At 40.2% G+C, this 15,453-nt stretch overlaps 2 protein-coding genes across 3 annotated transcripts in view; both read left to right on the top strand.

Moving 5' to 3' along the window:
- The first annotated feature begins 1,007 nt into the window (after positions 1-1,007).
- On the top strand, positions 1,008-1,452 carry LOC135713651 (anaphase-promoting complex subunit 13). The gene is made up of 2 exons (XM_065236794.1): positions 1,008-1,135; positions 1,204-1,452. The coding sequence occupies exons 1-2, from the start codon at positions 1,124-1,126 to the stop codon at positions 1,432-1,434; spliced, it is 243 nt and encodes an 80-aa protein (XP_065092866.1). The 5' UTR covers positions 1,008-1,123; the 3' UTR covers positions 1,435-1,452.
- Positions 1,453-1,488: 36 nt separating this feature from the next.
- The window catches only part of fab1 (fab1 kinase), a 78,322-nt gene continuing 64,357 nt past the window's right edge, over positions 1,489-15,453 (top strand). For both annotated transcript variants that reach the window (XM_065236790.1, XM_065236792.1), the window contains exon 1: positions 1,489-1,878. In XM_065236790.1, coding sequence (XP_065092862.1) covers positions 1,489-1,878 — 390 coding nt within the window. The remainder of the gene's footprint in view (positions 1,879-15,453) is intronic.

The raw sequence follows: 15,453 nt of genomic DNA, 5'->3' as shown, positions 1-15,453 counted from the left end.
CATTCAGAAGCCGCCACCTTCATATCGATCACGATACTAATGTAATCGATCTTTCCTTTACCGATTTCTTTTGAACTGCGTACTGGGTCAAGAAATGCTAATTAAAAGAAATTTCTTTAGCATTCCGTGTCCTATCCCGTAGCACGTAAAAACGTCATTACTTTTCAGCTGCGTACCAGGCTTAATGGGTGAAGAGCTTGTACGTCAAATCATCGGGTACTTTTTACCCATATTCAGAAATGAAAAGTTTTAGAAAATGGGTAAAAAGTATAAATTTTCGATGATTGAGCTATTTAGAAAATAATTTTAATATGATTTTTCACATATTTCTTTGAAATGTCGGAAACATTAACATTAAAAACTTGTTTTTATTAATTTAGATAATAATCATTGTAATAATGCATAATGATTGCCGCTTCCAGCGAGGTTCATACATCAGCCACTTACATCCGCAAGGTCTTCTTGTGCTCCTAGAAAGATCATACCGCTTTCCTACTTGGCATCCACTGTCCCTGCTGTGCAATGTGTTGCTTTTGCTTCCGAAGTTCCTTCTTGCCATCCATTCCTGGAACACTTTGTGCTCGGCCACTTCCTTGTATATCTGAAATTAAGCAATTGAAAATCATTAAATTTCATCTGAATTTCATAACGTACAGCGCCTAGATATATTCCAAATAAATACTTACGTTTCAATACTCATTTTATTAGGCACAGATAGCATAAAAAATCCATTTTGAAGGCCTCGTATACGATGCTTTGTGTTAGACAATATTCACTATTGATTAAGATAATTTTCACCCAATAATGGGTGAAATAATACTCATTTTTCTTCCCTGAAGAGGTCAAAAAGATGGGTACAAAAGAACCCATTTTCGAAAATATTCACATACCCATTATTTGACAGCTTCATTTAATACTAATATTGGGTACTTTTATACCCATTAATGGGTACTTGCCAGTTACAGTGTACATTAAATTTTGTTTTGCTGTTGTGCGGGTGTTTTGAAGATTGACCCTTAAGTTTATTATTTTACTCTTATCTTCAACAAAAATACGTTTAATTTTTCTTCTTAAGTAAATATAGTGTATTGAGCTGCAAAACTAACCTGTTGAATTTATTAACATGGATAGTGAGGTAACAAAATATCAAGAATCTATAGGAATACTTAAACAATTTTTAATCTGATCAAAATTTCAAAACAGCCACCATCTGATGGATATCTGATTGATTTGATTGACAACGAGTGGCTAACAGATGAGTTGCCCAATGATCAGATAATGGTGCCTTACGAGAAACTTCCTGATCCGGAAGCGGATAACGGTGATTCTCATCTCACACTGACCGAGCAGGAGCAAAAATGGACGGATCTTGCTTTTTCGATGCTCGCCCCCGAGTTATCAATTTCGGATCAGTTGAATATGAATGGTGTTTAGAATGAGTCATTGTGAAACTTTCCATACATTCAAGTATGCTATACCTAGAGACTGATGGTAATAAGAAAATCAATCAAAATGAACAAGAATCTCCATTCTTCGACGGCCTTGACCGAGTTTGCCCGGAATTTTGATGAAGAACCGAAAACATTATTTACGAAGATTGTGGACAAAATTACGACGGGTATTTACAATACTGGATCCAGTGCAGTTCTAGCTAAGACTGAAAATTTTGATGGTGAAACTAGTGATGTTATAGTGAAAGTGGAAATTCATGACCCTGAAGCGGAAAACCGTCAGTCTTCTGACGATGTTTCTAATCTAATAACTAATAATATGTCAATTTCGTCAGAGGAGTGTCCACTGGACATCAATATATCGCAAGGGCGAACTTCAATCAACGTCCTGAAACGATTGATAAACCTGGTATCACAAAAACCAACTGTAAGTAATCATTGTTTTCGCCATTATTCCCGTTTACGAACTTTTCTTTTTGGATGAAAAATCCGCTTTGATCGAATGTGCGATTAGGGGCGTTTGTTTGCAGCTACTCTTATCCAACTTTTTTTTTTGTGTAGAGGACACTCCTGATTTTTTAAGGATTCAATCATAACAAAAGGACCTATTGTAAATCGACAACAGATGCTTTCGTTCTTAGAATATAAATTCATAGGTATATATTATTAAAATGCGTCGAGGTTTTTGACGTACGTATCGTAGTTACCACGGTACGATTATCTGCAATTGCAAGGGTAAATGACTAATGTTGAGTCAAACTAATTCTACTTGTTATGAAACGATACTAGGAGGCAAAAACATGTATTTATGTGGTGAGATATGGCGAAAATGGGGGAAAAAATCCACTGCCTACAGGTGGGAATCGAACTCACACCTCCAGTACGCTAAACGGGCGCTCTACCACTATGTTACCGTAGACTTGATGCTACCCTCATCAATCTTTCGAAGCGGTGAAGTGATAGAGACGGTTATCTGCAATAAAAAAAAAATGGTTGTGTCCTAGACACGACCGCAGTATGACGTAGAACCACACAAAATTGATGTTTTTCATGCATTTTTGACTATTATACTTAATCTCAAAATTTTCAAGTATTTCAATATTTCGGTTATGGTTGACTCAAAACAATTTACACCATTTTTCTTGACAAATATCCATGTGAAATCCACATGATTTTCATTTGACCACACATACACAGAATCCACTCAGAAGAACACATGAAATTTAATACGCAAATGAATAGTATGTGTTGGTCACGCATGGTTTTTATATGTACATATATTAAGTATGTGGCCGACACATAGATATTGATTTGTTGATCACGTTGCAAAAACTCATGTGTGGGATTTGAGGGTGGGTGTGGTGATTAGGAGAGGTTGTTGATGAGTGGGGGGGGGGTAGGAAAGGTTGTTGATGAGTTGGGGGGGGGGGTGGGAAAGTTTGTTGATGAGTGGGGGGGGGGGGGTATGAAAGGTTGTTGATGAGTGGGGGGGGGGTAGGAGAGGTTTTTGAGGGGGGAGAGATTGTTGTGAAGGGGGCGGGAGGGGGAAAGGTTGTTGGTGAAAGGGGGAGGGGTTTACATCATTAATTTTCCTTATTGTGGTCACGCCGTGATCCACATTTAGCCGCTGATTTGGTCCTGCTTACTGCAGGACCAAGTGCCACGCCGTCCGAAGCGACAATGAGCAAAAGCATGACAGCAGCGCTGTTTTATATCTTTTCCGGTTCAGAACCTGATAGGATTTCCCGCAGTTTTTTTATGAATGGGGCGGAGCAGAAAGTTTCTTTTGTGCAGAATATGTAAAATAGGATGAACTTTGGATATTAATACAATTGCATATATAGAGGCACCAAATATGTTTCACCGTCAAATGTGACTCAGTGCCAACGGTGTCTGAACTTTGGACACGGCACCCGCAACTGCAACATTAAGCCACGCTGTGGCAATTGCGCTCAAGACCACGCCACTTCCGACTGCCTGCGGATGGCGCCGTGGCGTTAAAATGCGCCAACTGTGGTGGTGCTCACCAAGGTTCCGACAGACAGTGCTCCAAACGCGAGGACTTCAAACGCATCCGAAAACAGGCGGCAACTAACAACCAACCAGGACGCAAGAAGGACAAGGTCCCGGCATTTCGGACGGAGGATTTCCCGCCTCTTCGTGCTCCTCAGCAAAGGCAAGCGAATTCGCGGGTGCATTCCGCTCAAGCAACTTCTGGTGATTCTGCTGGCCAAAGCTCTCCATCCCCCCTGGATTCTGGAGACAACCACCAGCGCAAAACAACAACCCCGATCTGTTCTCAGCGAATGAACTGATGGAAATTTTCGTCAACATGTCCGGTGCTCTTCGTAAGTGCCGTAATAAACCCGAACAGATCCAAGTGCTCGGTAAGTTTATCATCCAGTATGGTGTCTAAACCGATAACCATCGCTACCTGGAACGCTTGCTCTGTAAAAGCAAAACAGATTGAGCTTGCCGACTTCCTCCGCAACCACAGCATCGACGTGGGCCTTCTAACCGAGACCCATCTAAAGTCCGGCGACAGCTTCTGGTTGCCTGACCACAACATTATCCGGCTTGATCGCACCAGCTCCAGGGGGGGTGGTGTAGCGGTCATCGTCAGAAAGGGAATCAAGTTCTGCACTCTGCCCCACGTCCGCACTTCTATCATCGAGGCCGTTAGTGTGGAGGTGGAATCACCAACTGGAAACGTCCGGTTCATCGCGGTTTACTGCCCACGCCAGTGCACCGCCAACAATGGACTAGAAACTCAATTCAATTCCCTGACCGCCATCACCCGTACTAGCTTCCGATTCATCGTTGGGGGCGACCTGAATGCCCGCCATGAAGCTTGGCGGAACTACCAGCGGAACCGGAATGGATGTCTATTGTTCGACCACGCACAACATGAACTGTACACTGTGCAGTTTCCGGACGAACCAACTTTTATCTCTCCGGCGGGAAATCCGTCCACCCTGGACTTTTTCCTGTCAAACATCGTACTATCCAAGCCGGAGGCGCACAACGATCTCAGCTCCGACCACCAACCGGTGGTGACTGAAGTCGGTGTCAACGTGGTTCCTGCTAGAAGCTGCCTGTTTAAAGATTACCATCATGTCAACTGGGTGCAGTACGGATGAATGGTGGACAGCAACATCGATGAAAATCCACTGCTCGACACTATAGATGACATCGACCGGGCGTTGGAAGGACTCCAACAGGCCATATCCGTGGCTGACGAGGCGTGTGTTCGACAAGTTCCTGTGAGGGGTAAGTTTGTTGCTATTGATTCCCACACCCAATTACTGATTCGGTTGAGAAATGTTCGTAGACGCCACTTTCAGAGGACTGGAGATCTGGGCAAAAAACGTGAAATGGCCGATCTGAACAGGCAGATTGCTTCCAGAATGGACTCACTCCGAAATGAAAATTTCGGGCGTGTTGTCCAGAATCTGGACGACCGCTCCAGACCATTCTGGAAGGTAGCCAAGGTCCTGAAAAATCATCCCAAACCCGTTCCACCTCTCAAAGTCGAAAATGATGACGATCGGCTTTTAATCACCCCAAAGGAGAAATTAAATGCTATCGGCAAGCATGTCGCTTCATCGCATTTGCTTGGCTCGACTATCCAAAGTCCGCTCGATGATCAGGTTGCGCAATGCGTTCAAAACCTAGATGTCTCCCCTTGTGTCGTGCCTCCGGCGGATATGATTACAGTACAACAGATTTGCTCAGCGCTGAAATGCACCAAGAATATGAAGGCTCCCGGGTTTGACGGTATATTCAACTTGATCTTGAAGAGACTCAGCATGAAAGTGCAGTCTCTTCTAACCACTATTTTCAACAGATGCTTGGAACTGCACTACTTTCCAAGCATCTGGAAAGTAGCAAAAATCATACCAATCCGCAAGCCCGGTAAGGATCCAACATTGTCTTCAAGCTACAGACCAATCAGCCTCCTTTCAGCGCTGAGCAAATTGTTCGAGAAACTCATTCTCAATCGTTTGCTCAAGTTTGTCGAGGAAAATAACATACTCCTTCCTGAACAGTTTGGGTTCAGAAAGGGGCACTCCACCAATCACCAGCTAGTGCGGGTGATGAATAACATCCGAAGTAACAAAGCTGTATCCAAGTACACAGCCATGGCCTTGTTAGACATTGAGAAAGCGTTTGATAATGTCTGGCACAATGGGCTTGTATACAAGCTTTGTAAGTTCAACTTTCCATTACATCTGGTTAAAATCACCCGTAACTACCTCCAGCAAAGGTCGTTTAAGGTATCGTTGAATGGTTGTCTTTCAGACACGTTTTCCATCCCAGCAGGAGTCCCGCAAGGTAGTCTACTGGGCCCCTTGCTTTACAGCATTTACACTTCCGACATTCCTCCCCTTGGAGACGGTTGCGTGTTTTTCCTGTTCGCAGATGATACCGCAATAGCCGTCAAAGGAAGGATGCCTCGCGAAATAACGAACAAACTTCAACGATGCCTTAACGCCTTTGCTGATTATGCCACCACGTGGAAAATCAAAATCAATGCCTCCAAAACACAAGCGATGATGTTCCTCCATCGGCAATCGCCCAAACTGAAACCGGCTCCATCTTGTACTGTAATCATGGATGGCACAAAAGTTGAGTGGTCTACCGAAGTAACCTATCTCGGGATGTTGTTTGATGAAAAGCTCCTCTTCCGTGCGCATGTAGAGAAAACTGTAGTTAAGTGTTTTTGAGGGTAGGGGGGGGGGGGGTTAGGAGAGGTATTTGAGGGGTGGGGGGGTTAGGAAAGGTTGTTGATGAGTGGGGGAGGGGTTAGGAGAGGTTGTTGATGAGTGGGGGGGGGGGTAGGAGAGGTTTTTGAGGGGGGAGGGAGAGATTTTTGTGAAGGGGGGAGGGGAAAGATTGTTATGAAAGGGGGAGGGGGTTTACATCATTACTTTTCCTCATTTTGGTCACGCCGTGATCCACCTTTAGCCGCTGATTTGGTCCTGCTTACTGCAGGACATGGGTTTTACATGCACGTTTTTTCAAGTCTCATTCCTCATTGTGGTGGACACGCCGTGATCCACCTTTAGCCGCTGACCTAGTCCTGCTTGATGCATGACCTAGTGCCACGCCGTCCGAAGCGGTAATGAGCAGAGGCATGAGAGCAGCGCTGATTTATATCTTTTCAGGTTCAAGCAGAATGATGTGCAACCAAGTGGTATTCGTTTATGATGACTGGGTTTGGGAATAAGGCTTATGTCATGAAATCAGTGATAAAATTATCATTTGTACATTTTCAATAGTTTAAATACAGAAAAATTGGATTTTTTTTTTAATATCCTATCGATTGGCGTATTTGGATTATAATTTCATCTATAAATGACAAAGTTACAAGCGTTCAAAACCTAACACTCCTTCAACACACATATTTTTTGATTTGCACCCCAGTATAGTCGACAAAGACGTAGTTCTACGTCAAAAACTGGGCATTGCCGCAGAACAAGCAACTTGATTGACACCACTAATGGATCAATGAAAATGCTGAGGTTTTGACATAACTATGCTGTGGCTACCACAGTATTTTACATTTGGTCGTCCATATACAGTAGCACCAAAAGCATGCTGTGGTGGGTTCAAAACTTGAGCATATAAAATGATCAATTAGTCCCTATAGCCTACACTGTAACTGAAAAGTACCCATTAATGTGTCGTGTTGTCAAAAACGATATAATATATATACACTCAGTGTATCAACATCAAGTGCAACTATACACTCTAACTTTATACAGGGTGTCGACTACCTGAAAAAAAAACCTGGAAAGTCAGGGAATGTCAGAACATTCTATTTATGATCTGAAAAGTCAGGGAATGTCAGGAAATTTTAGTGTAGGTCAGTGAAAATAATATTTTTTTGATTTATTCTAGCCAATTTAACGTTGAAGTTGAAACGAACCAAAATAGCCGAATTGAGTATTTTGGGGTAAAACACAAATTTTGTGTTGTTTCATTTGGCTGTTTTTCAGTGTTCACTCGGCTGTCGACAAAAGCAGGCCACTCTCGATGTGTGCTACGCGATCGTCTGTTTTCTCGGCAGCAACGACTGTGTGGTCCTCCTCATTGTTCTTCATCAGCAGTTCTTTCGGTCGATTATTCGTCGACTTTGGAAAGCAACCGTTTCGTGATGAATGTGTGAGTGCTGACCACGTTTTGCGTCCATTGCTGCAATGGACGCGCTCTGACCCTCGTTGGCGTACAACAATTTGCCATACAATGAAACTACTAGAAGCGACTCCAGTTCTGATCGAGGAGGCTTTTTGGATAGCGGAAGATACAGTGTTTATTGTGTTGTACCTTTTGACTATAGTTTTAAGATGTATTGTATAGTGACCAAGAATCATCGGCTCTGTAAAGTTAATTCGGTTGAGCCTTATCAAATAAATTAATAAACATTTGGCTGTTTTCTCTTTCGCTTCGTTCACAAAAATAATCAGGCCTTCCTGATTTTGTAAGTGTAGTTGGTCCTTTACTAATTTGCCAGGGGTATGCTGTGGTTGTCAATATATAACCTTATATAACGCGTCTACCTCACATTGATTTTGGTACCGTAAAACGGGGTATCTTTGACAATGCAGGTAACTTTGATAGTATAATGTAAACATTAAATTTAGTCGCTGCGCTTTTTCCAAACTAGAAACATTGGTTCGTATACAGTTTTGTGTATAGTATGTGTTACATATTTTACAAACATATTAAAAAACAATTTTCGTGTTTTCGCCTGTTTGAAAAAGCACTCAAACCATCACTTATTAAATGTATTTCTTATATAGCCATCACAAATTCAATGTGGTATTCTTATTGTTTATGATATTTTCTGATTATATACTCATTTAAAGTTTCATAGTTAAAGAACTAAATTGTTTGAGTTTCACCCAGTTTTTTCTACATTCATCGAGCATTATCAAAGTAACCCCAAATAAAAAAACTGAAGTTCCTTCATAAAACTAAAAAAAATAGTGCAAATGCTTTAATTTTCGTTAAACATATTACTAACGAATTGACTCTTGGATCCTCAGTACTTGTTTTAAAAATATAAAATTTATTTGGAATATACTTTAAAAAATATTTGGAATATACTTTAAAAAACTGTCAATGTTACCCCGTTTTACGGTACCCACTTTCTAGTTCGCTTTCCCCAAAAACTGGTGCAATGGTGCAAAGAACTCGTTTTATAAAGAATATTTTTCAAGTCGACGATGACAGGAGCACATATCGTGGTCGGTTTTCATCTCTTTTTGCCAGTGGTGGCAGGGGGGACACCCCCTCACCATCCCTCTCCAAAGGGGGAGTTTGGTAAAGAGAGATGAAAAAACCGATTTGTACCTTCCTTAAAATTTGTCCTAGCTCGCTTGTCTAATATCTATATACAATCTTCACACTGCCGTACTCTAACGGAACTATCAACTCTATGCTTTCATCTACTCCATCTATCGTATAAAAATTACCACTACAGTCTGTTATTTGAAATTAGCATCTTCAACTATGTAAATCGTTGACTTCACGTAGAAGTAATACTAAAAACATATAGTCAAAGTGCTTTTATTTCTGTTTGTCGGTGCATCTATGTTTCTTTTTCGTTGTGTGTGTGTGTGTGTGTGGGGAGGGGGGGAAGGGGGTAATATTACCAATACTAATACCTTTCTATCTGTTCTTTTATTCGTTTTCTATATCCCTTCACCATCACCCCATATCCCATCATCTTGACGAGAGATGAGTTACTTGCTTGGTACACGCCCAAGTCGTACTACAAGGTAATATGCCGAGAGTGGTTATATCACAAAAACCACGGCGGAACGAAAATCGATGGAGCTGAAGAATAATGAGGTAAATTCTGCACAGTATTTAAAAGGAGCCAACTCTAAGCAGGTAATAATAGCAATTAATAATCAAACAATTATAAAAAGGTAAGAATGAACTTATTTATTTTAAATACAGTAATGACTCGATTTTGTCAGCCCCTCCGCGCTTCAGATTTTTTTCTTTCAATAATTTCACATAACCATAAATCTACACGGATAGAAATACCCTTATACCTTTTGGCAAATTTCCATTGCTGGTTATTCATAAAATGTATAAGTCAACTAATAAGCAGACGCCTTTCAAACAGTTAATGAAGATCATGTGTCAAATGAAATGTATAAATGGTCACACATACCGTTTATGCGTTCTTATAGGACGTATGTGGTTTGTCTTATGGAATGTATAAGGCTAATGTTTTGGCAAAAATGTATAAGTGAAACACATGAATAAAATAATTAATTTTCGTTTCGTGTAATTTTTTCTTATTCATCGTTAAGAGGGATATTTAAAGTATACTTTGGTGCAATAGGTTCAAGAAGATTACTGAAAAAGGGCATGGGTTTTGTAGAACATCTCGAGTCGTCTGTTAGTATTGTGTATCACATGGAGAGCCCAACCGAGATGCTAGCTAAGGTTCAGCTGGCTATGTTTGACATTGCTCCGTACTATAAAGCAGAGCTGAAAAAAACACTGCAAAAGCTTTTATGGTGTATGGTTTGGCGAATCCCTAAATTAAAAAAAAAACAACAACAAAAAACAAGAAATGAATTTGAATGCCCGACTCTGAGATGATTCGAAAAACGAGGTGTCAACTCGTTACATGACGTCAAAGTTTTTGGGAAGATCCCGGGCATCAGATCTACTCGCTGCGTTTATGGAAGCCTTTGCCGGTATCTCTTCGAACAAGTTTTTGGTCCAAGTGTCCATGGATGGGCTCAAAAAGGTGGCGAGAAGTTGATAGATCTGGGAAGCTGTGGGCTTCATATTTTGTATAATGCATTCAAGGATAGTGTTCGCAGTATCAGTTGCGATGTTGTCAAATATTTGCGTGGTATCTACAATATCCTCAAAGATGTACCAACAAGACGAGCGTTTATCACGATGTATACTCGCGTCACTTTTCGAAAGGTCCTAAGTAACAAATGTAAAGAAATCGAGTTAAGCGATACAAACTATTGCTCTTCTACCATTGTAAATGATGCAAAAACATCAGACCACATTTACTTTAATTTATCTAATATAATCATAGGTCAAAAATTATCCAATGTGCAGTTTGAAATGATGGGTACATGATTGTTACTTCGGTCATTCGGACTGCCTAAGATGATTGGTGCTCATTTTCTAAAGGCGGGGCCAATCTAAAGTTAGGTGCTCTACTATGAAATCTGTGAAAGGGAATCTTGCGTGCCCGGCGGTCATCCAAAAGCACTACCCGACACCGATTTTAGGTACAATCAGACCACCTTTATTCATTCATTTCTACTTATATATACCCTAGCATACTTCTCCTGTACTAAAAAGTTCATTCTACACTCTATTCTCTCAGAGCCACGTGCTGCTGAGAGAAATATCAAAACAACCTGCTGCGGCGCGCGTTGACATTCAAAGTAAAATTGTGATTTTACCGTTTCTACTGAATTTTCAACTACAATAAAAATAGTATTGCAAAATGTATTGTTTCTAAACAGTTAAAATAATAATCTGTCGAACTTCGATTTTTGACGTAGGACGTCTTTAATTTCTATACTGGGAGTCACATTAAAAAAATCAAAATTGAGACATGTAACGAAAAATCCCAAACACGGACGCAACGATAGAGCACAAATCGAACACACGACACATTCCCTTCTCTCACGTGAGCGAGCTCAATGCTCGGTTAACCGCTCACAATTTCACCAATGAAGGAAGGGAGGAGATAAGCAGCGATAATAAAAACGCTTGCCATATCATTTTCTTCGTCATTTGCTTTCGAACAAAGGACGGATAAGCGCATCGCACCAATACGAAGACGACGACGACGACGCAAACACCCACATCGACAGGAGGAAAGGCTTCCCGCAATCGACAAATCCATGTTTCAATCGACCACCGTGACGCTGCAATCGCAGCGGTGATAAGTCCGAAATAATGTGTCAAACTGAATACATTTTTGAAATTTCAACCAAAAAACTATTATTTTCTATTTATTCTAGCGAAAACATGATCCGAGCAAAAAAGTAGTACTCGTAATAATGGTATATAATGCTGAATTTTATCGTGCTTTGTTTCGAAAATATCTTCCAAATAAACAAACATCATCCAAATCACCCGAATCGTCCACCGACTAAATCTATTGTCACTTAAAAATTAATTTCAGTCGGTGTATTAATCAGCAGATTAAATCGTTTTTCGTCTGATGCTACACCAAGCAATCGGCCTATTTAATAGTTTTTCGTCGATTGATTTAGTCGGCCAACTTTGTCTGTTGTTTAATCGGCAGATGATTTCAAAGCTTAACATGTTTTCAGTAATTTATAAGTCTTGAAGTAGCTTTTTATTTAAGAACAATGCATTACAAAAAAGTTTTATGCATTTTGTACAAGATGCATCCATGCTGACAAGAAATTTTCATGAAATTACATTGAAATTAAATAATTTTGCAAACAATCAATGAAATTTTCAAGGGCTGTCACAGACTTATCACCGTCGGTTAGTGCTTATTCCTGCCACCAGGCGCGCATGAGTTTAAGTTGGATTTCTCTATTGGCAAATCAAAGTTGACACTCGTGGAGAATAGATGAACTATGAAAGTGATGATGGTTTCAAAATTTTACACGGTGAGGTATACGAGTTCAATCTTAAAATGCCTTTATTTTGCAAATGGAGCATTTTATTTAAATCTGGTTAGTGCTACGTTAGGGGCTGTTCATAAACTACGTAGACAGTTTTTTGGGATTCTTGACCCCCCCCTCCCCTGCGTAGACAATTGTCCATACAAAAATTTTAAAATTTGTATGGGCCGTGAATAATTTTCAACCCCCCCCTAAACTATCTACGTAGTTTATTAACAGCCCCTTAGTAGAAAACTTAAGGACTACTCAATAGATATATAATATAGAAAAAATAATTTCTTTTCAGATTTTTAGGTGTATGCATAGATTTCAGCTTGTCTACAACTGTAGCAACAACCAGATTTAAATTCAATGCTCAGTTTTCAAAATAAAAGCATTTTAAGATTGCACTCGTATACCTGTCCGTGGAAAATTTTGAAACCATCATCACTTTCATAGTTCGTCTATTCTCCACGAGTGGCAACTTTGATTTGCCAATAGGCAGCATGGTGTGGCCACCATTTGAAAAACAACCGGCCATTTTTAGGGCCACCAATTTAAAAACGGAAAGAGTTAAGAACTAAATGATCAACATATTTGTTCCGTCCACTAGCGGTCCTACATCAAGCTTTCGTTCGTGCCTCTAGGCACAGACCCTTCTGGTTTTTTTTCAAAATGGAGGATATGTTACATTGGTCTATTTGAAAAGTGACGCGAGTATTCTGGATCTACCATGTTCCCGTTAACGTTTTGCGGTCACCGATGGTTGGAAAATAGTGGTGCTGTTCATAGGGCAATCGAAATTACTCCGCAAATACGAAAATTTATTCAAGTCGTCCAGAAAGACAAAATCGAACCAACGTCAGCTTCCTACCAAGATGTTAAAAACTGTTTGAATGACTTGCTGCTGATGGCTAATAGTACGTTCAGTCTACAGAGTTATCATGTTATAGCACTATCTTGATGGTGGTTTCTGTGTTGCAATTATTTGACAACCGTTATAACATGTTATAACTCTATAGTCTGAACGTGGTATTAAGCTAGCTTTCTTTAAATTAGTTGCTGTCGAAGTTGAGCCATTTCTATGCGAATTTCAGACGGACAACCCAATGGTGCCTTTTGACGTAAGACTACGTCTGTGATTTCTATATGGGGGTACACTTTGTGAAAACCGAGAATGGAACATGTAAAAAAATTATGAAAGATTTTGAACGTTAATAACTCAGCTGCCCCTGGATCAATTTCAATAACTTTATCACCAATCGATCAGAAATATTTCAACGAATTTGTTCTATTTAAGACTTTATCATTTTTCAAAATGTCACTATTGATATTTGCATGAATGTGCAACTGTTGCTGTTGTATGCATGTATGTATGTAAGTAGCCACCATCCTAGCTTGGGTCTTGCCCTGCATGCGGCTCCACTCAACAGCAAGATCAAATTCCGTCATCATTCTGAATTCAACATACTGCTGTATGAAGGGCCAAAAAGGGTTGGACGGGCCCATAAGCAGAGGCACTTACGCGAAACCCGCGGGAATAAGAGAATCTCCTTCCAACAATATGATCCAACAAAATGAATAACGAAATTCGCAATACATGTTAAGCTTTCCACGGGATGGTTTGTTAAAGAAGAACGCGTCAAATTCATTGCAACTGTTGGAGAGAAATGTAACTATCTAAAATGACAGTACACATTCCCTCCTAGACTCCGGTTGGCACTCCACTCCATTGTCCAGTTACAACTTCAATGATGCCCTGATGCTCCCTCCCCTCCCAGTATTTATTGTAATTTACATTATGAATTTATATATAATCATGTGATATATAATGTATATAAAATATGTAGTAGAATGAAAAATATAATAAAAAATAAAGATGTTTTACAAAATACAAATAACCTAGATTATTGGGTCCTATACACACACTTTTTGTTTTATGTGCCATGAAATGACAATGCATAATTGTATGTTTTGAAAATATAATACTGAAGTATTGAATCAATAGACCGAAAATCGAGGTTATTTGGACATGAGATATTATATTTAAAAGGATACTACCAAACCGACCATCAAACGCACTGCCCACAAAAGCAGACACGTCCCCTCGAAAATGCAATCGAGGAATACAAGAACAATCCACAACTGGAACGTACTCACCAAATCAATATATCCGGGAGCGCATTCCCGATGTCGTCAAACGGCAAAAAAAGGGAGCTCGGTGAAAAAATTTGTTATACGGAATTTTCACTGAAAACAACCGCGAATTTCACCATCTAACTGCGAAACACGTTCAGAAGCACTTTTGGTACACTTTCGATATCAATTTCTTTCGAAAAAACTTAATTATTTTTTTTTTTGCAAAAATAGTTACAAGTGAACCAACATCAACACCGATCGTGCCAAGCTCTTTCACGCACCTTGCAGCGCGTACATAAACTGAAATGAAACATTATCACTCGCGATGCCACAAATATCTGGTCCGAGAGAAAAAAAAAATCAAACAACGCAGAAAGCGCCAAATCTTCTGATGCTTGCAAACATGATGAATCACGTTTTCTTTCTCGATTCTAAAACTTCCCAGAAAGCGAGAAAACCACCAATCACACACGTATAGCCGTCCGGGAGGCAGAGTGCCAGCGCTAAGCCCGAAACTATGAAAGCGAACGCACGCACAAAACAGAGAACAAACACAACCGTACCTGCGAAAAGAGATTTTCCTAACACAGATTTCAAAGTTGAATTCCAACTGGTCTCACCAAACGGTGTTTATTTAATCACCGCAAGGTGAGTGGTGGTGTTCTCCAGTCACAACGAAATGCTGCCTGCAAGTAGCGAGCTGCAGTCCACATAAGCATCCATAGAAGGAGGAAGAAGCCGCACCGTTATTGATCGGAATCAGTAGCTCTTCGTGATTTGGCGTTGGAATGTCTATGTCAAGCATATCATACTAAAGAGTACAAACAGAGTTAACGCTGCTCAAATTCCTACACAAAACACAAGCTCTTGCTGCAGTTAACAAATAAGATTTATTATATAAGAACACGTAGTCCACGTCCCCGTTGCGTACAACCCCATAGGGCTGTCCCTTGTAGTTTTTTGTACAACGCGATGTCTCAAATGGTTAGAGGCATTATGGAAAGGTTCAATAATATTGATCATCTAAACAATATTGTACAGGTAAATGCACATTCGCTCAATATGATCGCAAAAAGGAACGAATGGACGTTTTTTTTTGGCACAGGTTATTGGTCGGCGTATTCAGAACTATTGTTGGTTGTGAACATGATTTGCCTCTTATCGCATAGCAACGCCAATTGGGAGATTGCCGTAAAAGCTCTACCCAGATGTCGCCA

This window comes from Ochlerotatus camptorhynchus, unplaced genomic scaffold, assembly GCF_037179485.1.
Source record: "Ochlerotatus camptorhynchus isolate MF236.1 unplaced genomic scaffold, CSIRO-AGI_Acam_v1.1 ptg000575l, whole genome shotgun sequence".
NCBI lineage: Eukaryota > Metazoa > Arthropoda > Insecta > Diptera > Culicidae > Ochlerotatus > Ochlerotatus camptorhynchus.
Note: the sequence above shows the minus strand (reverse complement) of the source record. Positions and strands in the feature narration are given on the sequence as shown.